Source organism: Dromiciops gliroides, chromosome 3 (genome assembly GCF_019393635.1).
Source record: "Dromiciops gliroides isolate mDroGli1 chromosome 3, mDroGli1.pri, whole genome shotgun sequence".
In the NCBI taxonomy this organism is placed as follows: domain Eukaryota; kingdom Metazoa; phylum Chordata; class Mammalia; order Microbiotheria; family Microbiotheriidae; genus Dromiciops; species Dromiciops gliroides.
In genome coordinates, this window is record NC_057863.1 from 339,877,441 (window position 1) to 339,903,317 (window position 25,877).

The following is a 25,877-nucleotide window of genomic DNA, read 5'->3' on the forward strand; positions in this document are numbered from 1 at the left end:
CCTATCTGCCTTAATACAGATATAGTTCTCAAGAGTTACAAGTATCTTCTTCCCATGTAGGGATGTAAACATTTTAACCTTATTGAATAACATGTTTTGGTTTTTTCCCCTTTTTACCTTTTCATGCTTCTTTTGAATCTTGTATTTTTAGATTGAATTCTGTATTCAGTTCTGGGCTTTTCATTAGGAAAGTTTTAAAGTTCCCTATTTTACGGAATGCCCATCTTTTTTTCCCTGAAAGATTAAGATTAATTTTGCTGGGTAGTACCTTCTTGGTTGTAATCCCAGTTTCTTTGACCTCCTGAATATAATATCCCAAGCCCTCTGATCCTTTCATGTTGAAGCTGTCAGGTCCTGTGTAATCCTGATTGTTGTTCCTTGGTTATTTAAATTGTTTCCTTGTGTGTGTGTGTGTAAATTGTTTCTTTCTGGCTGCTTGCAGTATTGTCTCCTTTACTTGATAATTCTGGAATTTTGCAATGATATTCCTTGGAGTTTTCCTTTTGGGGTCTCTTTCAGGAGGTGACTATTTTTTCCTTTGGTTTTAAGACACTGGGGCAGTTCTCCTTGATAATGTCATAAAATATGCTGTCTACGGTCTTTTTTGGATCATGGTCCTCAGGTAGTCCACATTATTCTTAGATTGTCCCTCCTGGATCTATTTTCCAGGTCTGTTGTTTTTCTGAAGAGGTATTTTACATTTCCTTCTATTTTTATATTCTTTTGATTCTGCTTTACTTCTTCCTATGTCTCACTGAGTGATTAGCTTTCATCTGCCCAATTTTGATCCTTTGGTCAACTGCATTTTTTAATGAATTGTTTTCCTCAGTCAATTTTTATCCTTCTTTTTCCAAGCTATTGAATCTCTCTTGCATACTCTCATTTCTTTTCCCAATTTTTCTTCTACCTCTCTTATTTGGTTTATAAAATCCTTTTTGAGCCCTTCTAAGAGGGCTTTTTGGTCTCAAGACCAATTCCTTTTCCCCTTTAAAGCTTTGCATATAAATGTTTTGACATTGTTGTCCTCCTCTGAGTTTACATTTTAATCCTCTCTGTCGCCATAATAATTTTCTATGGTGAAGGTTCTTTTCTGTTTCTTATTCATATTTTAGCCTCTTTTGTGCCTTTTAAGGTTGAGCTCTGCTCCTGGGGTACAGTGTGCATTATCCTAAGCTTCTTTTGCTGGGGGCCAGAAACTCAGTCACTGGCTTTCTGCTCTGAGGATTCAGCTGTTTACAGTTTGCTCACTGCACTAGAGTGGCCCAGCCTAGTTGGTCCTGTTGGGTAACAGATATCCCAGCTGGCAGATTGACTTCTGTGTTGGGGCTGGGAGTCTCAGAACTGGCCTTTTGTGTCACTAGCTTGCTGAGCTAGGACCAAGGGTCCTTAGCTGTTGATCTGTACTGTGACTAAGAGCCTTTCGCTGGCTTGCCCAGACACCCCCTGTACTGAGCTATACTCCCCTTTTACCCAGATGATACAGACCTTTGGTGAAGATCTAGGTTACCTTAAGTTGGAAGATTATTTCACTTCATCTTTTTGCAGTTTTTACAGCTCCAGAATATTTTGAGAGGCTTAATTTCACGTTGTTTCTGAGGGGAATTTGGGAGAGATCAGGCAGCTCCCCGGTTTCACTCTGTCACCTCCTCTTTTATTTGTTTGTTGGTTTTTTGTTTTGTTTTGTTTTGAGAGGTGATGGGGGTTAAGTGACTTGCCCAGGGTCACACAGCTAGTAAGTGTTAAGTGTCTGAGGCTGGCTTTGAACTCAGGTCCTCCTGAATCCAGGGCCAGTGCTTTATCCACTGTGTCACCTAGCTGCCCCGGGCTGTCACCTCCTCTTTTAAAGCTGCTATTCCCTTATCTGTAAAGAGCTGAGGTTGGACTGCATGACCTCTAAGTGTGCTTCTAACTCTAAATCTACGATCATAGGATCCAGTTAAATGACACCTTATACATTAAAGCCTTTCCCAATTCCCCCAATTGGAAATGATCTTTCACACTAAAGAATCCTTGCAAATATTTAGTCTATATTTCAAATGCGCTTAGAATTTATATCATTGTGTGTGATGCTTAATTGTATATGTGACTTATCTCCCCTATTTAACTATAATTTCTTTAAGGGTAGAGACTACCTCTTACTTATCTCTACCTCCATTAGCATCTAGCATGTAATACATTAGCATGTAAGAAATGTTGGTTAAATCTGAATGTTGAAAATGTAATGTCTAACAGGAAAAAAAGGTGACCTAGAACCAAGAGACTGAAGAATATCTGTTGAAGGGAAACTAAACGGTAAAACAGAAAGTACACTGGTCTCAGATACAAGGCCACAGTTCTAGTCCCAGGAATGTCACTAATACCTAGCACTACTGAAACCACAGCATCATAAAAAGAACTGTCATATTTATGATGAAATATACTATGAATTTAGATATTTAATTTTGTAGGGTAATTATTTAAACTAAATAGGAAAGTATGCTCATCCCTCCCTAAGGGTGAAGGGGCTAGCAAATAATCTGTATGGGCTTTGTTGAGTTAAATAATCTGGCATGTATGAATATGGTATGAATATTCCATTTATTTTTTTAATTATATTTCACCAAAAATGGTCCATAATTAAGTTTACAAACTGTTATGTTTAGTAATAACAACAATTTGTTCAGGGGTTGAGCACAATGGTGAACTCAGAACTTTCTTCAGTAGGGAAAATGTTAAGTATTGCTGCCCTCCAACTGAATCCCTTATCATATGACTAAATGTGACCCTTGAACTAAATGCCTGTTGGCATTTTGGAATTTGACTCCCCTTACACTGTTACATTCACTGTGTTTCTAATCTGGGTTTGTTACAGTCCTGTGCATGAGATAATTTGTTAAGCCATACTGACTCATATTAAGTATTCTGCTGATCAAATGATTACAAGTAACCAGAAACTATCACATCACAGAAGGAAACATGAATAGAGCGGAGCTATTTGGCAAAAGTAAAGTGAAGGAAGACTCAGATGCCAGGTACTTTGCAACGTACTGTCCATGGATGCTATGGCACTGACATTATGCAGCATTCATTTTTTTTTAATTGCAGTGCAATGGGGGGCAGCTAGGTGGCGCAGTGGATAGATCACTGGCCCTGGATTCAGGAGGACCTGAGTTCAAATCCGGCCTCAGACACTTAACACTTACTAGCTGTGTGACCCTGGGCAAGTCACTTAACCCCAATTGCCTCACCAAAAAAAATTTTTTTTTTAAATAAATTATTTTAAAAAAATAATAAATTGCAGTGCAATGAGGGTTAAGTGACTTGCCCAGGGTCACACAGTTAGTAAGTGTCAAGTGTCTGAGGCTGGATTTGAACTTAGGTCCTCCTGAATCTAGAGCCAGTGCTTTATCCACTGCGCCATCTAGCTGCCCCCAGCATTCATATTTATAACAATTTACTAGTCTTTTTTTTTTTAGTATTTTTTCAATTATATGTAAAGACAATTTTTGACATTCATTTTTATAAAATTTTGAGTTCCAAATTTTTCTCCCCCCCGTCCCTTTTTCCTAAAATGGTAAGCAATTTTATATAGGATGTATATATATATATATGTATGCATGTATGTATGTATGTAAGTATGTATGTATAACATATTTCCATAAGTCATACTGTAAAAGAAGAAACAGACCAAAAGGAAAACAAAAAAAGTCAAGAAAGTAAAAATAGCATAATTTGATCTTCATTCAAAGTTCATCAGTTCTTTCTCTGGATATGGAGAACATTTTCTACCATGAGGCTTTTGGAATTGACTTGGATCATTATATTGCTGAGAAAAGTTAAGTCATTCATAGTCAATCATCATACAATGTTGCTGTTCTCCTGGTTCTTCTCACTTCACTCAGCATCAGTTCACATAAGTCTTTCTAGGTTTTTCTGGAATCTATCTGCTCATCATTACTTATTACACAATAATATTCTATTACATTCATATAACACAGATTGTTCAGCCATTCCCCAATTGATGGAAATACCCTCAATTGCTAATGTTTTTGCCACCACAAAAAGAGCTGCTATAAATATTTTTGCATGTATGTCCTTTTCCCTTTTTTATTATCCCTTTAGGATATACACCTTGCTGAATCCAAGGGTATGCACAGTTTGGTTGCCCTTTGGACACAGTTCCAGATTGTTCTCCAGAATGGTTGGATCAGTTCACCATTCAACCAAAAGAGCTTTAGTGTCCTAATTTTCCCACATCCCCACCAACAGTTATAATTTTCCTTTTCTGTCATATTAGCCAATCTGTTGGAGGGTGTGAGGTGGTACCTTAGAGCTGTTTTAATTTGCATTTCTCTAATCAACAGATTTAGATTTAGAGCATTTTTTCATATGACTATAGAAAGCTTTGATTCCTTCACCTGAAAACTGTCTGTTCATATCCTTTGACCATATATCAATTGGGGAATGGTGTATGGTCTTATAAATTCAACTCAGTTCTCCATATATTTGAGAAATGAGTCCTTTATCAGAGACATTTACTATAAAGATTATTTCCCAATTTTCTACTTTCTTTCTAATCTTGGTTGCATTGGTTTTGTTTGTGTAAAAACCTTCAAGTTTAGTTCTCTATCTCCTATTTAGCCATAAATTCTTCCCACCAAATGTTCAACTGTTTCCTCCTCTCTAGTACTACAGATTCAGGTCCAAGTCCAGTTCTACACCCAATGGGCTAGGAAACTCTCAGTATAAATTTTCACTAAAATGAAAAGGGGCTATGGGAAAATAGGTACATTAATGCACTGTTGCTAGAACTATGAACTAGTACAACCATTTTATTTTATAATTTATAAGGTAATTTTGAACTATGCCCAAAAAACTATTTAACTGAGCATATTCTTTGACACAGCAATAATGCAACCAACTCTGTATACTAAAAAGATCAAAGAAAGAGGAAAAGGACCCATACATACCAAAATGTAGCAACTTCTTTTTTTTGGTGGCAAAGAACTGAAAGCTGAAGGGATGCCCATCATTTAGAGAATGGCTGAACAATTTATGATATATGAATGCAACGGAATACTACTGTGCTGTAACAAATGATGAAGAGGATGATTTCAGAAAACATTGGCAAGACCTATATGAACTGATGAAAAATGAAGTGAGCAAAAAAACCCCCAATTTATACAGTAATAGCAATATTTTAAAGATAGTCTTAGCTCTGATTAACACAATGTTCTACCACAGTTCCAAAGGACTTAGGATGAAATATGCTGTCCAGGTTCAAACATATAACTAATGGACACAGAGTACAAATTTAAGCAATTTTTTTCCTCTTTCTTTTTTTGGGGGTGGGGGATGGGGAATGGGAGACAAGGACATATGACTAAGGCAGAAATCTGTTTTGCAAGACTATATATATTTGTAATGGGTTTTGTTTCTCTTGACTTCTCAGTGGATAGGGAAGGGAGTTTGGAGAAAGGAATCTGAATCTGAAGAAAGGGGTAAAGAAAGAATTTTAAAGTCTCTAAAAAAGAAATAAATATAAAATAAAATAACTACGGAATTATGAAATATTTGTGAGTACACCTACCAAGGCACACAAAAGAACAAAACATTCTTTATAGAAATGAAGATACACGTAAATAATTGGAGAGATATTAATTGTTCATAGTTAAGCCATGCCAATTAATATAATAAAAATTACATCATTACCTAAAATAAAATGAAACAATCTCTTCTGATTAAATATCCCAGATATGTACATCTCCCCTCAAAGGCCAAGAACATTCCTTGAATGAAAGATTACTCCAAATTATCACTAGTACAAGAAATGAACATTTGCCTCACCACAAGTAAATTGGCAAAGATGACAAAAGATGTAAATCATCAGTGTTGGAGAGGTTATGGAAAGACAGGCATACTTATTCACTGTTGGTGAAACTGTGAACTGGTACAACCATTCTGGAAAGTACTGTGGAATCATACAAATAAACTGGCTAAAATGTCTAAATTTTTTGACTCAGAGATCTCAGTAGTAAGCATGTACCACACAAAGGTAAAAAATATTCATAGCAGCACTTTTAGGGCAGCAAAGAACTGGAAACAAAGCAAATTGTGTTGCATGAATGTAATAAATTCTATGCCAGACGATATGATGTGCAGGCAGAAATGATGACTATGAAGTCAGAGAAGCATAGGATGATTACGATCAGTACTGTCTCATAAAGCAGAGATGAAAAGTGAAACCAGTTTAAAGAAAGCTTGGCAAGACAAATCATCCCACAGGCATTTTAAAAAGAAACTGAAAAGACAACAAAAGGAAGAAAAAAAGGAAAAGATTTGCAAAAAGTATTATAACCATTTTCTCCATCAAAGACAGTCTAGCCACCACAATTTCATGGAGAGGCATATGGTGGGTATGAGTAGACTGTGGCATATAACTAATGAAGAACAGGAAAAGTTGTGTTCAAGGAATTACATAATAGAAAAATGGTAAATACCAGTGGGTTATGTAGGTGAGGGGATAGATGACAGGTGGACAGCCAAAGCAATCCACTGGGTACCCTTGGGTGACAGGAGAAATCAAAGGTTTCCAGCATATTTGGTGAGTCCCCTGAGGTAAACTTTTAAAACGACACAGATGAATCAATGCCTTCTCTCTCAAACTACATGTCTTTAGGTGTTCTGTCATTTTTCAGCTTTGTGTAACCCTGTTTGGGATTTTCTTTGGCAAGGATGCTGGGGTGGTTTGCTATTTCCTTCTCCAGCTCATTTTACAGATGAGAAAACTGAGGCAAACAGGGCTAAGTGACTTGGCTCGGGGTCACACGGCTATAAAGTGTCTGAGGCTGGATTTGAACTCAGGTCTTCCTGATTCAATCCCCAATGCTTTATCTACTGAACCATCTGGCTGCGCCTTGTTGTACTCTGAGTTTATGTTCTATATACTTATTCTGTATTTACTAATCTATATCCTTGTTATCCCGCCAGTTAAATGGTAAGGTCATTCTAAATGAGGACTATTAACAACATTTTAATATTTGAGTATACACCCTGATTCTGATTATATATATATGTGTGCGAATGTATGTATTATAAATTTAAAACCAATTACAACAATTAAGTTTTACAGGTACACAGATAGGAAAGAGATTAGAACCTCATTGTTGTAGCTCTGTCCAATGTGATTTTTCCAATCTTACTTTAGTATACGGCTCAAGATCTCTTTCCCTCCATTACATCCTCTACACCATCTTCAGGAATTTCAATATTCATGTTAATAATCTAACCACACATTTCAATAAATCTGATCAACTCCAACTACCTCCTTTCTCCCCCTATCTTGAGCCTAACATGATCACATGTTAGACCTAACAATCTCTAGTAATTATACCAATTCACTTAGCTATTCTCAACAATACGATGATCCAAGACAATTCCAAAGGACTTGTGGTGAAAAATGCTATTCACCTCAAGAGAAAGTGGTGGTATCTTAAATACAGACCAAAGCATGCTATTTTTCACTTTCTTTCCTTCTTTTATTTTTTTTTCTGGCTCAAGTTTTTTTCCACAAAATAACATGGAAATATGTTTTACAGGATTGCACATGTACAACCTATATCAAACTACTTACCATCTCAGGAAGAAGAGGTGGAAGGGAAGAAAGTATTGAATTTTTGAAACTCGAAACTTAAAAAAAAAATTTTACATGTAATTGGGGGAATATTATTATTTTGGGGGGGAGGCAATGAGGGTTAAGTGACTTTCCCAGGGTCACACAACTAGTAAGTATCAAGTGTCTGAGGCCAAATTTGAAGTCAGGTCCTCCTGAATCCAGGGCCAATGCTTTATCTACTGTGCCACCTAGCTGCCACCCAGTTTCTTCTTCTTTTTTTTTTTTTTGGTGAGGCAATTGGGGTTAAGTGACTTGCCCAGGGTCACACAGCTAGTAAGTGTTAAGTGTCTGAGGCCAGATTTGAACTCAGGTCCTCCTGAATCCAGGGCCGGCGCTCCATCCACTGTGCCACCTAGCTGCCCCCAGTTTCTTCTTAATAATAAACATGCCACAGTCCACAACACTTCAGGAATATAGCTTAACCTCTTACTTCACTGAGAGAACTGAGGACACTGACCACCTCATTCAGTCCTTCCTCTCCATTTCTCCAACCTTCTCAGAATCATTATTGTCTCCTCCTTCCTTTACATTCCAGAAAAAGGATTTCTCTTATTTACTGTTTATTCCCCCAACAAATGTCCTTGATCCTACTCCTTCCTCTACTCCTGAAGGATTCTGATTGAGCAATCAGCTTCCCTCTGTCTTATGAATCTTCAGTTTTTCTCTTGCTCCTTTCTACCTATCTACAAACATACTCAAGTCAACCCAAATCTAAATCAGCTTTCCTCTGACCCTTCTATTCTGTCCAGCTATTCTCAGCTTATCCCTTTTAATCAAATTCCCATCATTCTAATGCTCTCTAACATCAACAATGACTAAATAAACAAATCCAATGGCCATTCATCAATCCTTACCCTCTTGTCTCTTTACTACTCTGACACTATCTAACCACCTGTCCTTAATACTCTTGCTTCTTGAAGTTTCAATACCAAACCCACTCTCAATTTTCCTCCTATCTCTCTACTTCTTCCCTTTATCTCTATTGATTCTTCATCTTCTCAGCCCCTTAGTGGGGATATTTCTCACGGGTCTGTCCTTGACCCTCTTTTCTCAGTTGTCTCTTCTTTGGCAATCTCATTTACTCTCACATCTTCAATTGAGACCTCATATGCAAATGATTCCCTAGCTTGGCCCTTTGAGCTCCAAATCCATACCTCACACTGCAACATGTTCAAAATTGGGTTTATTCTCATGCTCCCTCAACCTGCTCCTTTTCTGGACTTCGTTACTGCTCTCTGATCACAATTCATCAACATTTCTATATTTGTAATTTCCAGTTTATCTTTGATGCTTCCATATCAATCCCCTCTCCTATGTAATCAGTGACCGTGTCCTATCAATAAGAGCTCTGATCAGTCCCTTCCCTCCTCCCTATTTCGAATGTCTCCTTTCTGGCCCAAGCCCTCACGATCACCTAAATGAACTTCATTTTGTATGTATTTATATGTGTACATATTATCTCCCCAAATGGAATGGATGTTCCTTAAAGGAAGTGAATGTAAATCCATTATGGTCTTAGTCTCCACAGCCTTTCGCATAGGGCCTAATACACAGTATGTGCTTAACACATGGTTGGTTGCTAACTGACTGAGCAATGACCTCCTTTCAGGTTTTCCTAAATTCTAATTGGTTGTTTATACTGATGCCAGGAAAATCTTTCTTATGCACAGATATGATCAATTATCTTCAGAATAAAACATTTTCAGTAGCCCACTACTGCCTACTAAAACTTCAAACTCAGCATTTATGGCCCAACACAAGCCAAATTCTCCAGCTGTTCTCAGTTCTAAAAATGCCCTCCTCCCTCCCTACTCTCCTACTCCCTGAATTCATACCTATCTTTTAGAGCCAAACTGAAATGCTACATCCTCCAAAGAAGCAGAAAAGTTCAGAACACAAGCATAAGATAGTGCTCAATCCAACCTGGCCTTGCAAAGAAAGTAGATGTGTCTTCTGTGAACTATGGGGTTGACTTTTATGTTGAACTGAATAGATTTTTTTTTTTGGTGGGGCAATGGGGGTCAAGTGACTTGCCCAGGGTCACACAGCTAGTAAGTGTCAAGTATCTGGAGCTAGATTTGAACTCAGGTCCTCCTGAATCCAGGGCCAGTGCTTCATCCACTGCACCACCCAGTTGCCCCGAACTGAATAGATTTTTAAGGTGTTGCAAACACTGTACCTATTTTGTATTTTCCTGAATTCCCTTTACTAGCAGGGGAGGGAAATATCTGGTCAGCTAAGTGACTGTAGCAATGTAGAACAAGGCCCTGCTCTACCATCAACAAGCTTCCTGATTGGTTTCAAGTGAGGCATAAGTTGTACAAGTGAAAGGGTTCCATTTATCATGTCCCACTAAGTAAGTTCCAAAGTCAATTCTCTAGGAGGAGATGCTCCTCTCCTATTCTCATCTCAAGGATATGAAGAATCAAACACTCCATATGTAAAGTCAAAGTGGACCAAACTAGTCCTAGGGAACTGTACTAAATAATACAACTTAGGAAATATAGCACCACCCAGTCTCGAACTACATTTTATTTATACTTACCCATAATAATAATTACCAATAATCTTACCCAGATATATTAAATCTGAGAATATTCATGAGCACCTATCCTGTATCTCTACTCATATCATGGTTATAGTAGTAAAGATTAGGAAAGCAGACTGCTATAGAAGATTTTTCTGAGATAAAATTGAGTAGATCTGGTAACTTAGTTAGTGAATATGAATTACTAAGGTATATTGTTTTTGGTTTGGGTTTTTTGGGTTTTTTTGCAGGGCAATGAGGGTTAAGTGATTTGCCCAGGGTCACACAGCTAGTAAGTTAAGGTATATTGTTTCTGAATTTTCATATTCTTTTTTTTGGGGGGGGGCAAATAAATTCTAGGAAAAAAATCCAATATTCTCATCTTAAATGTGTAATAACCAGGGCAAAAGGTGAGATGGGTAAGTAGGTGCAAGAATATGACATGAAAATATGGTGCAGTAGCAGAATAAGAAGTAATCAAGGCTTGAATTAGCAGATCTCTCCCCACCCCCACCCTCTTCCCTTTTCCATGGATTGGAAGGATCCTTAGGCTGTATGGGGATCAGGAAGTGCAGCAGCTCAAGTTCAAGTTTGATTATGACAAACGTTTAGAAAACAGTCTTGGGTGGAAGAGACTGGTTCCAGGCAGAAGAAATGCTTATTTCACTAATGCCTGAAGTCTAGGACTGCTTCCTTCACAGACTAAGTAGAATAAATGAAGGAAAGAATAAGAGTGAGGATGAGGGTTGGGCCACATGCCAGGTTTCTGGACTTCAATCAATATGTAAAACCACCACCAAAGCATGGAAGAGTAATCTGAGATGATTAAATGTCTGTATAAAGAAGATGAAATTGAGAGGAGAGGAGCAAGATATTGCAAGTGCCCAGGAATGAGACAATGAGAACTTACACAAGAGTGGTGATATTAGGAATGGAGGGGGAGCAGCTAGGTAGTACAGTGGATAGAGCACTGGCCCTGGAGTCAGGAGGACCTGAGTTCAAATCCGGCCTCAGACACTTAACACTTACTAGCTGTGTGACCCTAGGCAAGTCACTTAATCCCAATTGCCTCACAAAAAAAAAAAAAAGAAAAAAAAAAAGGAATGGAGGGGAGACAAATATGAGAAGTTTCAAAAGCAGAATCAACAGTAGTTAGCAACTAACTGGATTTTGGCAGTAGATAAGTTAACTGACAGAAATTTGGAGCCTAGGTTATGGAGAGAAAGGTAATGCCATTGAGAGAAATGGGGACGAATCCGTGGGCTAGTAAAAATTTCATCAGATTGGTGGATTGTTACTCATTTCAGTAAATAACCTTTTCTGCCCTAGCCAACAATCTTGGCGGGGGGGGGGGGGGTGTTACAAATTAAAAAAAGAAGGTGAATGAATGAATGAATGGAAGCTCAGAGACTGAAATGTGTCCTTTCAAATAGTGGCAAGCCAGATGAAAGGAAAACCTACTCCAACACCAGATGTAAACTTACTATATATTTATAGAGAACAGTGGCTATTATACTAGTTTACACCATGCAGATGAATGTTTATAAATACCATGAGATGCTGAAAAATGAACAAGAAAGCACACTTATGTGAAATTTACTTACAAGGAGTCCCTCTCCTGGCCTCCTCCATAGTTACTCTGACATAGGGCTTACTGTAGTCAATTTCAATTTCATCTGAAAATGGGGCTGGTTCCTTTAAGCCCTTTAAGAAAAGTAAAGGAGAAGAAACAAAGTTAGCTTTTACTGAAGAAAATGGATGACAACCAAATTACTAAAGGAAGGGCAAATTAAAAAAAAAATTAAATATCCTGACATTTTAAGACTACATGGCACAATCTAATCTCTTTTCAACACTTGGTTGAGGAAAGTGGTTCTTATGGGATGAGGTCAGATTTACAGGTAGAGGTTTTTCCAATAGAATCCTTCCTCCCCTTATTTATTTTCTTCGGTTTCTCAAACACTGGATTTCTGTTTCTTATTGCTTTGGTTTCTTGCTTATCTAGTCTATTTCACTGATCTAGTTTATTTTTTCAATTTTTAAACCATTATCAAGGGGCAGCTAGGTGGCACAGTGGATAGAGCACCAACCCTGGAGTCAGGAGGACCTGAGTTCAAATCTGGCCTCAGACACTTAACACTAGCTGTGTGACCCTGGGCAAGTCGCTTAACCTCAATTGCTTAACCTCACCATAAATAAATAAATAAATAAATGAATGAATGAATGAATGAATAAATAGACCATTATCAGATAGTTTTGATAATTATTTGTACTAGGAAACTTTCTGATATTTCTCTATTGCAAATAAAGCCCAATCTGGTTTTGGATAAAAGTTTTTAATCATATTGAAGAATCTTTCTACATCTATGCTTTTTAATGGTTTTCAATTTAAATGACTTTTGTAATTTTTCCGACAAAAATTAGGTTTAAAACAGAACCTTATACCACATACCACAATAAGCCCCAAATATACATGTGACTTGAATATAAATGTTTACTGTAATTTTTTAAAATGGAGAATTCTTAGTCAAACAAGGGAGAGAAAAGCAATCATAAAACTGAAAATAAATGAGTTAGGTTATACATAAATTTTTTTCTTTTTTTTAATCATAAAAGTATTTTATTATTTTCTAGTTACATATAGAGCTAGTTTTCAACATTTGTTTTTATAAGATTTCTAGTTCCAAATTTTTCTCCCTTCCTTCCCTCCCTCCTCCCCAAGACAGCAAGCAACCTAATGTTATATATGTACATTCACATTAAATATATTTCTGCATTAGTCATGGGTTACGTAAAATTTAAAAAATTTTGCACAAACAAATCAAGGCAGATACAATTAGAAAATAAATTATTAAACAGAAAGAATATTTATATTAGCTATTATTGATAAACATTTGTTTGATAACCAAGACATATAAAGAATTCAAAACCTGCAATGTACCAGGCATTGCACTGGGTACTAAGGATACAAAGACACAAATGAAACTGCTCCTGACCTCAAAGAATTTATACTCTACTAGGGAAATACAATATACATTCAGAAAAGTAAATATCAAATATATACAAATGTAATTAAGAGAAGGGAGGATCTTAAAAGTCTTCTAGTATGAAGTACCACCTGAGCTGAGCCTGAAAGGGACCAGAACATTCCTGGAGGTAGAGAAGAGGAAGGAGAGCATTTCAGGCACAGGGATCAATCTATGCCAAGATGTGAAGTGGGAGATGGGATGTCATACACAGGGAACATCAAGTAGGCCAAGTTTACCTCCATACAGTTGAGCAGGGAAGTGGTAGTGATGGTAATGCACCATTGGCCTGGAAAGACAGGTTGAAGCCAGATTGTGAAAGGCTTTCAATTCCAAAAAAGAGGAGTTTTTTGTTTTTCTCTTGAGAGAATATGGAAGCAATGAGGCTTTTTGAGCAAGGGAGTAATGTGGTCATGAAGAATGACCTGTGCTTTAGGAATAGCAATCTGGTAGCCATGTGGGAGGGGAGAGATTAAAAGAACAATTAAGTTTGAGACAAGAAATAATGAGAGCCTAAACGAGAGCAGTGGGCCAGTGTAGACATACACATGACAAGATCAAATAATTAAATTGTGGGGAAGGGAGAATGAGACCAGAGAGTTGAAGATGATTAAGACTGTGAACCTGAGGGATTGCAGTGTCCTTGTCACAAATCAGGAATCTCAGAAAAGAGGTGGGTTTATGGGGAAAGATAATGAATTCTGAGTTTGAGATACCTGTGGGACATCCAAGTGGAGATGGCCAGCAGTCATTTTAGGGATGTAGGTCTGGAAATGGGGAGAGAGATATAGGCTGTATAAATAGATTTGGGAGTCATTTGCAAAGAGATGCAATTGAACTAATAGAAACTGATGAACTTTACAAGAGAGTGTAAAGACAGAAGAGAAGAGGGTCCAGGACATAATGCTGGGATATATCTACACACAGTGGGCAGAATATGGATGATGATCCTGAAAAGGGGTCAGAGAAAGAATGGTCAGAGTGGAAGAAAGGAAAGAATGTATGTGTGTGTGTGTGTGTGTGTGTGTGTGTGTGTGTTGGGGGGGAGGGTTTGAAAAAAGCACAAGGTGGGGCATGCAGGGGAATGCTGGGGGGAGGGAACAGTCAACAATGAAAAATACTGCAGAGAGGTCAAGGATGAAGACTAAGAAAATGTCATTGGAGTTAGTAATAAAGAATCGATGGTGACCTTGGAGAGAAGTTTTAGTCATATGATAATATGAATAAAATGAAAAGGACCTCAAAATTTATCTAGTCCAACATTCTCATTTTACAGATGAAGAAACTGAGACCCAAAGAAGTAAAATGACTTGTCCAAAGACACAGATATCATCAGTGGCAGTCAGATTTTGAACACAAGTCCTCTGACTCCAGATCCAGCCAATATTGCATTACAGTGGGTTTAAACTAGACTTCAAGGAATTGAGAAGTAGGAGAAAACAGTAACAGTAAGGCAGCTTTTTTTCTATATAGTTTCATATTTTTTAAAAGAAGGGGGGGGCAGCTAGGTGGCGCAGTGGATAAGCATCATCCCTGGATTCAGGAGTACCTGAGTTCAAATCCAGCCTCAGACGCTTGACACTTACTAGCTGTGTGACCCTGGGCAAGTCACTTAACCCTCATTGCCCCGCCCCCCCATTTATTTATAGTTTGGGGTTCCAATTTTTATCCCTCTTTCCCTCCCTCACCTTCCCCCTTCCTGAGGTAGCAAATAATCATATATGGGTTATATATGTATGAATATGTAAAACACTACCATATTTGTCATTTTGTACAAGAAAACTTAATTAAAAGAAAAAAATGAAAGTGAAAAATAGCATACTTCAATCTGTTCCATCAATATCAGTTCTTTCTTTGGAGGTGGATATTGTTTGATGAAGAACTGTGAATGGCTTGACTATTCTCAACAATACAAGGATCCAAGACAATCCCAAATCATGATCAAGAAATCCAATGTGGGGGCAGCTAGGTGACACAGTGGATAAAGCACCATCCCTGGATTCTGGAAGACGAGCTAAAATCCCATCTTCTACAGGAAGCTTTTCCTAGTTCCCCTCAATTCTAATGCCTTCCTTCTATTTGCATGCATGTTGAGAGCCAAGACTCTTTTTTTTCCCTTTCTTTGTATGTACAGCACTTATCACAGTACCTGGCCCATAGTAGGTAATTAATGTTTACTGACTGATTGATAGATATTATTTAAGTAGTTGTTGATCATTAATCACAATACATAAAATATTATTTTGTCTTTCATCTTCAAAGATGATTACAATGATGCTGATGGGAATCAATTTTTAATCACCTACAGTCAGTCAACAAGCATTTATTAAATAGTACTATGTGCCAAGCACAGAATTATCACCAACAATACCTAAGCCTAGAAGGATCTGTTGCCTGACCTTTATTTTTGGTGAGGCAATTTGGGTTAAGTGACTTGTCCAGGGTCACATAGCTATTCAGTGTCAAGTTTCTGAGTCTGGTTTTAAACTCAGGTCCACCTGACTCCATGGTTGGTGCTCCATCTATCATGCCACCTAGCTGCCTCCAACCACCTTTCAAAGGAGACTTAAAACGCAGCCTTCCCTGGCTTCATTTGATACCTTCTATATTAACCCATCTGTTTATTAAGCAAATATGACAGAAGCCCTGGCCCTACATGCTTCTTGGCATGCTGCCATTATGTTCCAAAACACCATAAATATAGTTATCTTGCCTATATATTACACTGATTTCAGTCTCTCAACCATAATTTATTTATTGGTGAAGTGCAATAAAAACCTGCTGCTACAGTCATACCTATTTTCTATTCTGAGAATGCAGTCTTTGGGAGCTACTTTGCAACAAGCTATTTACTTTTCTATATGACTTTGATGGTCAATTAGCCTATTCCTAACAAGTCCTAAAGTAAACAAAAGGTGATACCTCCGAGTTTTAATTTGCCCTTCTCTAATCAATAGAGATTTAGAGCATTTTTTCCTATGACTAAAGATAGCTTTGATTTCTTCTTCTGAAAACTGCCTGTTTATATCCTTTAAATTTATCTATTGGGGAATGGCTCTTATTTTTAAAATTTTTACCCAGTTCCCTATATATTTGAGAAATGAGGTCTTTATCATTAAAACTTGATATAAAAAATTTTAATATTACTGAATTGTCGGGGGCAGCTAGATGGCACAGTGGATAGAGCACTGGCCCTGGAGTTAGGAGGACCTGAGTTCAAATCCGGTCTCAGACACTTAACATTTACTGGCTGTGTAACCCTGGGCAAGTCACTTAGCCCCAGTTGCCTCACCAAAAACAAACAAAAAAATATTACTGAATTGTCTATGGTACCTTTTAGCAAAATGTTTTTCATCTCATTTTCTCTCTCTCTTTTTTTTTTAGTGAGGCAATTGGGGTTAAGTGACTTGCCCAGGGTCACACAGCTAGTAAGTGTCTGAGGCCGGATTTGAACCCAGGTACTCCTGACTCCAGGGCTGGTGCTCTATCCACTGCGCCACCTAGCTGCCCCTTTTTTATTTTTTTCATTTTTATTTTTTCATTTTCTCTTAAAATATAAGTCAGGTAAGGAAGAAGAGGATGGGGGAGAAAATAAGCATTTATTAAATGCCTACCATGTGGTAGGCACTGTGCTATGGATATTATGAAGGTGATAATCCCCATTTTACAGATAATCTACAGAAAAATTAAGTAAATTATGTCATCATACAGATAGATCCTCAGCAAAAATAAGGAAATTAAAATTCATATCTTTCACCTTCTTCAGGTGTTCTTTCCATCAAACCAAGGATTTTCATCTCTTTTCTAGAACAAATTCCAAACTGGCACCAAGAATTTTTTTTCCAGAAATTCATAGCCATATGGTTGGTATAACAAGAAGAGTACTAGTCTAAGTCAGAAGGTATGGGTTTGAGTTCCAACTCTTTTACTTACTAACCATCCTAACTGTGGGCAGGTCATTTAACCTCTATGGGTCTCAGTTTCCTCTTCTAAAAAACAGGGATAATAATACTGGCACAACCAACATCACAATTTTGAAAGGAAAGGCCTTTGTAAAATGTAAAGTAGCTAGTATCTGTGCCAGTAATCTTTGCTACTGGAAGGCTGAGACTGGTGGATCACTTGAATTCAGGAGTCTTGAGTTGAGGTCAGCTAAGTCAATAGGATCCCTGCATTAAATCCAGCACCAATATGGTGAGTACAAGTGGGTATGGGGGTGAGGGGACACCTGCCTTAAGAGGGATGAACTAGCCCAGGTTGGATCAACACTCCCATATGGTTCAGTGGTAGGACCAGGGCCCAATGCTGCTACATTTCCAGCCTGGGCAAGATGGGGAGTCCCAGTCTCAATCAATCAATCAATCAAGTAAATATACAAACTGTAAAGTAATACATAGATGTGAATTATTACTGTGGGAAACTGGTCATCCTCCTGGTAGTACAACTAATACAAAAAAAAATGTACATATTACTGGTTATTTTAAAAAGGACAGGGAGAAGATCAACAGGACCCTGGACAAACCAAAGACAAAAGAATTCTCATCCCTCCCTCATGAAATCAAAAATAAGGAGAGATGACCTTAAATGGCTAAGGAAGAGAAACACAAGAATTCCCTTTACCACCACTGCAGGAAACTACTCTTAGCTCTACAGTTAAAGACTGAAAACAGTGATCACTATAGAACCCTTCTCCTTTGGTCTGCATTGCAGTCAGTCAGTAAGCATTTATTAAGTACCTATGATGTGTCAGGCATCCTGCCCTCAAGGAGCTCACAATCTAATGGGGGAAAAAACAAGCAAACACACGCTATATAAAGGATAAAAAGAATTCAGAGAAGGAAGGTGCTAAAATTAAGAGGTATCGGGAAATGCTTAATAATTGAGAGGAACTTTATTGTCAATTGGTCATTTTTCAGTCATGTCCAACTCTTCATGACCCCATTTGGGGTTTTCTTGACAATGATACTGGAATGGTCTGCCATTTCCTTCTTCAGCTCATTTTACAAATGAGATAAACAAGGCAGCTAAGTGGCATAGTGGATAAAGCACTGGCTCTGGCTTCAGATACTTGACACTTACTAGTTGTGTGACCCTGGGCAAGTCACTTAACCCTCATTGCCCCGCCCAAAAAAAAAAAGAAAAACAAAAACAAAAGAGATAAACAGGGTTAAGTGACTTTCCTAGGGGTCAGGCAGTAAGTGTCTAAAGCCAGATTTGAATTTAAGTTTTTCTGACTCCAAGCCCAGTAGTCTCTCCACTGTACCAACTAAGTGTCCCTTGTCTTTAAGTACTTCCTTGTGTTCTTGCTCTTTTTTTGGGGGGGGGGGCGTGGGGCAATGAGGGTTAAGTGACTTGCCCAGGGTCACACAGCTAGTGTCGAGTGTCCGAGGCTGGATTTGAACTCAGGTCCTCCTGAATCCAAGGCCAGTGCCTCATCCACTGCACCACCTAGCTACTCCTCTTGCTCTTCTTGCACATAGTCCCATTATATCCATTTCCAATAGAAGTGTGATAGGAACCTAACAGGGGAGGATGAGATCACAGAATAACTAAGTCTGAGGACTTGCTTATAAATTGGGTGGAATTATATTCAGCTAACCAAGAATATTAATATGGTATTGTATGTGCATTGGAAAGACTTCACAATCCCAGTAGAACAAAATGAAAAAAATCAAGACTTCATTGGCATATCCTTTTACTTGCTGAAAGTCTTTCTGGATCCAAAAGTTTCTAGTCACTGCTCTTCAGAATCAAATCTCAACAGTTTATGGTGTAAAGCAAGGGTTGTTCATCTTTTTGTATGTGATGATCCTCATTAGCAGTATGGCAAAAGTTATGGAATCTTTCTCAGAATGTTTTTAAATATATAAAACAAAATACATAAGATTTCAAGGAAGCCAATTACAATGAAATATGGTTATCAAAATCTTTTTTAAAAAATAAATAAAACAAACAAGTTAATAGACACCAAGTTAAGAACCTCTAAGTTTTGGGGCAGCTAGATGGCGCAGTGGATAGAGCACCGGCCCTGGAGTCAGGAGTACCTGGGTTCAAATCCGGCCTCAGACACTTAACACTTACTAGCTGTGTGACTCTGGGCAAGTCACTTAACCCCAATTGCCTCACAAAAATACAAATAAAATAAAATAAATTTAAAGAACCTGAATAAAATAAAATTAAAAAAAAAAAAAAGAACCTCTAAGTTTAAAGGACAAACTTGGGCTGATTAAGATGAAGAGACAGAACACGACTTCCTAGCTTGATTAGGGAACAGAACATCCAAGAAATACCATTACATAACACTTCAACAGAAAATAAGTTTGTATCCTACAAAAGTAACCTAATTTTGATGTGCACTGGCAGCTGGTAAAATAGAAAGGAAACAGTGGTTGATCTTTGATTGTATGGTCTGTCGGAGGTATATGGAAGGGAATTATTCATCCATTTGCCCCAGATTATCTGATAAAGAACCTTCCCTTTAGTAAAAATCCAGTAGAAGTTACTCTATGACAAGAGGTTGAGGGTTTCAATTTTCCCCCTCAAAATAGGAGAGTCACATGAGTTACACAAATAAGCCTGAGGAAAATGAGACAAGTAAAGAAAAACAGATAGTAATGAAGCCCACAATGACTCCAAATGTTATATTATTATTAACTTACACTTTAGTACGTCAAAAGATTAATTACTAAAGGTACTCCTTTCCAAAGACTAATATCAAAACCCTTCCTCACATCTGCAGATGATTTCTTGAGTTATCGAGTTATTGTGGTCAGAAACATCCATTATCACTGGTGATCAACCTTCTGGGAATTATTAGTGGTCAGCCTCCTGTTGGTGAGTCTCTCCAAATTTAGCCGGGCTATTTCAAGTTGAGGCACCTAAGCCCATCACCAAGCCTACCAGGTCAAGGCCTTTTTTTAGCTTGTGCTCCAATGGCACAGCCTTTAAGTACTTAGTGTCATTTTCATACCTGTATAAAGCACCAGTGTAGGTCTTTAGTATAAGGCTAAATAGTAATAATATCCATCTTATCCTAAATAGCAATAATATCCACATTCTGCTGCCTTGCCCAAGTAACAAACTCATCAGTCACAAATGACTAACAGTTTACAACTCAGATAATGAGGAATTTTCTATATTTGTTTACAAGGTTTTATTTTTTTAACATGCTATAGAAGAGATACAATCACAGGAATAAAAGTATTGTCTTTGTAGTTATGAGTGAAAAATCTTAAAATAAAAATACTTTGGCTTGTAAGTGTTTAATGAAAGAAGCCAAGAGACCTCTACTCTGTCATGCAGACTTTCTTCAGCACCAGAATTAACTTCATTTGGACCTACAAGTTCAGAATGGGCATAATACTGCCCCATTTGAGACCCTTAGTTCTTTTTTTTTTAACCTAAGAACCCTTAGATAGTGCAGCAGCTGGAGTGCTAGGGTAGGAAAACTAAGCTCAATTCCTGTCTCAGATGTATACTAGCTATGTGACCCTGAGCAAGCAACAATCTTTCTTACCGTCAGTTTCCTATTCCACAAAATGAAAGGGTTTGATTCTATGACCTCTAAATTCTCTTATAGTTCTAAATCTACAATCATATGATTCTAAGAGATTTTGTGTTTCTATTTCCTAAGGGTTTGTTATTTCCCTCACCAACATCATTCCTGTACCAAAAAGATACAGTCCGGAATTCCTTTTCTTTTTAAAACTACAACAGCTATTAAATACTAGAAGAGGAGAGAGAATCCATTCATATAATCTTCAGTTTTACCATCATCACCAACAAAAATCTATACTATAAACTATACTGTAACTTATGACCAACAAACAAACCAGTCCTCTTATAACCATTCTGAGCCCTTCCTCTCTAACCATCCTTTTTTTTGGGGGGGGGGGGGCGCAGGGCAATGAAGGTTAAGTGACTTGCCCAGGGTCACGCAGCTAGTAAGTGAGCTAGTAAGTAATTTGAACTCAGGTCCTCCTGAATCCAAGGCCAGTGCTTTATCCACTGCTCCACCTAGCTGCCCAATACCATCCATTTTGGAAAACAATGACTTAAATAAATTTATTAATTTGCTAGATTTCTATAGCACTTTTTAATTTCAAGGTGCTAGCCTTGATTTTTTCAGTAGTGGGTCAAAAATCAGTGCAGATGTTATGGCCAGAGGGGCCCAGTTCTACATAAATTAAGCACCCATAAAAATGGGAAACTCTACTGTGTTCCTGGAATACTGTTACCTTATTACTGATTGCGCAACAATAAAAGGTGCTGATAATATCAAGTGAGTTGACTGTCTTTCTGGGGAAAGTGTTAATGAAATATTATAGAGCTGAGGTAGAGTGGAAAACTTCAGAAAAAGTCTAAGGAGTAGTTTCCCACATGAGACATATTTGAAGAATGAATGAAAGAAGGCCGTGGGGATAAGAAGCAGCAAATTAGAACTACAATTTTATTATTATTATCACTATTATTATTTTTGCAGCAAAACAGAGAGGACTTTAGGCATAATAGCTGAATTCACTGGAAAGGTGTCTGGGGTTAGAGTGAGAACCCTAAATTAGATATGTTGCTAGAACTCCTTTCCTCCACTTTATTACTAGAGTTTGCTATCTGGCCAGAATTTGTACCTAAGAGCTCTAAACTTTCCCACCAGTCCTTCAGAACTTTAGTGCAAAGCAGCTAAACTAAATTGTGGGTTATAATACATTAGTACCAATAGAAAAAGCCTTCCAACAATGCTATATCAATTTCTCCTGAAGATGAGAGATGCCACACCAAAAAAATCCCTTGTTTACTTACAACTGAGCAGCGAGGTATTTTGGCAAGAATCCCATCATCTTCTGTTGCTCCATTGGGTCCAGATTCTCTCCTCCTCTTCCTTGAATTCAACTTGGTTGAACTCGGTGCATCCATTTTTCTCTAACCTGAACAGAGAAAAGGAAGAACATTCCTTCTTACTGGGGAAGAAAAAGCAAGCTAACATTTCAGGAACACCAACAACATATGGATTCAGCAAATTGTCAACTCCAATGTGTACCCTTCTACAAAGTATGCCACTTTCATTTGGCATAAACAGTAATACTCAATAAGGCAAAGTATCTGGCAGAGATAGTGAATGACGCCTCTGAAAGGGTGGTCACACTTTTATTTCCTTCTGACTCCCTACAACTCCATTTGTGTGCAGAAACTATACTGCATATTATAACTCACAAACATGTTTATAATAACACTGAAAGTACATTCTTATTGCAGATCAGAGAATACAATTCCTGGGCTTAAAAGGGATACTATATAAGTTCTACTATTGCTCACATCTGTGGCAGGAGAACTCTGGAGGTATGGTGGGTATACGGGAAGCTTGCTGAGATTGGTTTGGGGAAGAAAAGGGAAAAAAGGCAGAGCCACACATACTCCCACCTAGAGCAAACTGAGATATTTACAATCTAGTCACTGAGGCTATACTTTGATCAATGTTCCACTCTAAATCAATTTTTCTGTCCTGAGAATCCCCCCACCCTTCTTCATTACTGACAGTGAATTAAATGTTCTAAAGTAAAAAGGTAAAGTTAATTGTGAATAATTTCTTCAGTCTGGAACTTGATAACTTAAGAAGGAATTGAAATGTTTAATGAACAAAGCTCCATGTAACAAAAGCTAATCTTCAAATTAGAGCAGATGATTGTTGAAAGAGACTGCAATATGAAAGAATAAATTTACATTTTCAAGAGAAAGAAATAAAATGATCAAGCCCATATTAATTACTGACTAGTAACATAGATTCCCTACAATGTATATAGATCCATACTTCTCTCCCCATCTTTCTTTCTACCTCTCATTCATTTCCCCCTTCAACTAGTATTTAGAGTTTCCATGACAGAACAATATCAGGTGCTGTGGCAAATTAACATATATATATATATTTGAGATAGTCCCTGTCCCCAAACATTTTTCTCCCATTGCCTAGACTATCTTCTATCTGAATCCTCTAGGTTCTCTCCCCCTTCTCACTTAAGTCTGAAATGTCCTTGCTCATTCTGTGCACTCCCTGGGCTACTAGAAGTAAAGCAATGCTTATCATGATACAACTATACTATAGCCACAGGCAAAGAAAACAAGGCATCAGGACACCCAAGAAGCTGTAGTGTAACAAGTAGAAGTAGCGATGAGTAGAAGAATGGGGGTAAAAAAAGTTTCAAGTACTCACTGAAACATAGTCTTAAGCAACAAAGATACTAGTTTATAACATGAATCAGCAACCTATGGTACAGTTATCAAAGGTTGTACTGCCCATGGTTCTGTGTAGCAAGGTTAACCTCAGGCAAAATCATGAAACAACTGAAATTTGTCTTTGACATTCTTCTCTTGGAAGCTGGTTAAATATTCCTTACTAAGGGACAAAGCATTAAATTGAGAAAATTCAAGATAGTAACCCTCTCAGGAGTATCTGCATTTTTTCTAAAAAGGACCCTAAGGCCAGCGAATCAGCAGCCAAAAGCCAGAAACCAGAGACTGACAATTAGACAGTATCCCTTTGTGTCCATCCCCGCCACTTTCAACAAAAAGTGAGCTCCTTGTATTTTGACGTGATCTTGCCTAGTGTAAGTGTCTGCAAACCCTTGATGAACTGAACTGCTCGAGCACATCCTGCGCAGGAGCATCTAGTGGAGGGTAAAGGATGACTTGAAGGAAAACTGCCACCCCAACTACAAGATACTTGCACCTTTCATGAGGAAATGACTACAAGGATGATTTGACAAGCCAACTACAAAGTACAGCTGTTCTGTGGACACAAAATTCACCAACTATTAGCAAAGACAGACCCTCACCACACACACACACACACACACACACACACACACACACACACACACACACACACACACACACACCTCGCCCCACCCCCACCCCAACCCCATTAACCTGCTGGGTGTTCTAGTACTCAGAAAACGGCTTCTAATTAGAGATCACTGTGGGGGTGGTTTCCTACCTTAACTTTAATCACCGAGCAAGGGTTCTTACCCTTTTTTATGTGTAGCTCTCTTCTCAGAATCATGTTTTTAAATGCATAAAATAAAATATGTGGGATTACAAAGGAAACCAATTATTGTGAAATATAATTATCAAAAAAATTTTTAAAGACAAATTCACAGGTGCCAAGTGAAGAACCCCTCTTGGAGAGGGCACCCTGTGGAGCCTTGGGACTTTTGAAAGAATCTTTCCTAAATTACTCTGAGGTTAAAAGAGAAATAAAAACTCTTAATTCTATTACTTTACTCTTAATTTGTGTCCTAATTAAATGTTTTTCTCTTTTAAAAACTGTCACTATCAGGGGCAGCTAGGTGGCACAGTGGATAAAGCACCTGCCCTGGATTCAGGAGTACCTGAGTTCAAATCCAGCCTCAGACACTTGACACTTACTAGCTGTGTGACCCTGGGCAAGTCACTTAACCCCCACTGCCCCGCAAAAACAAAAAACAAACAAACAAAAAAAACCCGTCACTATCATCAATACCAATCAGCCAGAGAGTAGAGCACAAACTCTATGGCATGAGAGCATTCCAACAGTCCACAAATTCAGGGCATAGATTTAGCACTAGGAAGGAACTAAGAGATTAATCAAGCCAACACCTTCATTTTACAGATGAGGAACAGAGGGTCAGAGATGCTAAGTGACTTTCCTAGTGTTATGGGCCCTGGGTACCTCAGAAGCTTTCTGGGGTAAATTAAAGAACCTTCTCCTTGAGAAACTAAACCAAAGGACAGACAAACCTAAAGAGATAAGTGGCACCAGATTGGGACTGAGCTAGCTTCAGGACCACCACCCTTCATTCCAGTCTCCCCAACTTCTGGGGAGTTAAGATTAGGTGTGGCTGTTGCCTTTGTGGCATGAGGAGGAGAGAGATGGCTTGAGAGATCCGGAGCCTCCTCTCACCCAACTTCCCCCAGCCACCACCAGTGAGAGATGGTCCTCCCTCAATAAGGGAACTTTCCACAGTCAGATGATCACTCCATTGGACCACCATCCGTCCTCTAAAAGTATCTGCCTGTCTCCTGCTCAGGAAGAAAGGTATCTCAGAAAGCCACACCTCTGTGCCATGCCTTCTCCCCATGAGAAAAAGTCCAAGGGCTTCTCTCTTGGTTTCCTTTCCCTAGCACTTAAATAAACTATTATTTTACTCTAATTATTGGATTTGTGTGCAAGAGGGTATAATTCTTTAAAGAGGAATTCCTAAGAACCCCATATCCCAAACACACACTATTTCCACCTATAACACTAGGGCCACACAGCTGATCTGAGAGGTGGGATCTGAATCCAGATTTTTCTGACTCCAGGATCAGCACCCTACCCACACTATTCCATATTGCCTCTCAAAAAAAAAAAACTAAACTAAAAAAGGGAAAGGATTCATTTTCAAATCATCTGACTTGATCCTCAAAGAAATGGTAGAAAGTGAGATAATAATCAAAAAGCACTTAGCATAGTTAAGCATCATGTTTGCACTTATCATTGCCATTATTATTAAACTAAATACCAGACAGAAAATGTCAGCTTGCCAACAAGAAATCCCACCTAAGGAAGATGTCTAAAAACAAATGCTAAGAGTTAAGCAATTCTACATAATACAAGTAGCAGCAGAAAGACAGGTCCTACAAAAATGTGTTATAATTT

The 25,877-nt window shown here is 38.1% G+C and overlaps 1 protein-coding gene across 3 annotated transcripts in view; it reads right to left on the bottom strand.

Annotated features, from left to right (window-relative positions):
* PCYT1A (phosphate cytidylyltransferase 1A, choline) overlaps window positions 1–25,877 on the bottom strand; it is a 94,504-nt gene that overhangs the window by 18,191 nt on the left and 50,436 nt on the right. For 2 of the 3 annotated variants that reach the window (XM_043996130.1, XM_043996131.1), the window contains exons 2-3: window positions 22,007–22,131; window positions 11,786–11,885 (exon numbers count right to left, since the gene is read on the bottom strand). In XM_043996130.1, the coding sequence (XP_043852065.1) occupies window positions 11,786–11,885; window positions 22,007–22,120 (214 nt within the window). In that variant the 5' untranslated portion in view covers window positions 22,121–22,131. The remainder of the gene's footprint in view (window positions 1–11,785; window positions 11,886–22,006; window positions 22,132–25,877) is intronic. The other variant, XM_043996132.1, reaches the window with a different exon arrangement.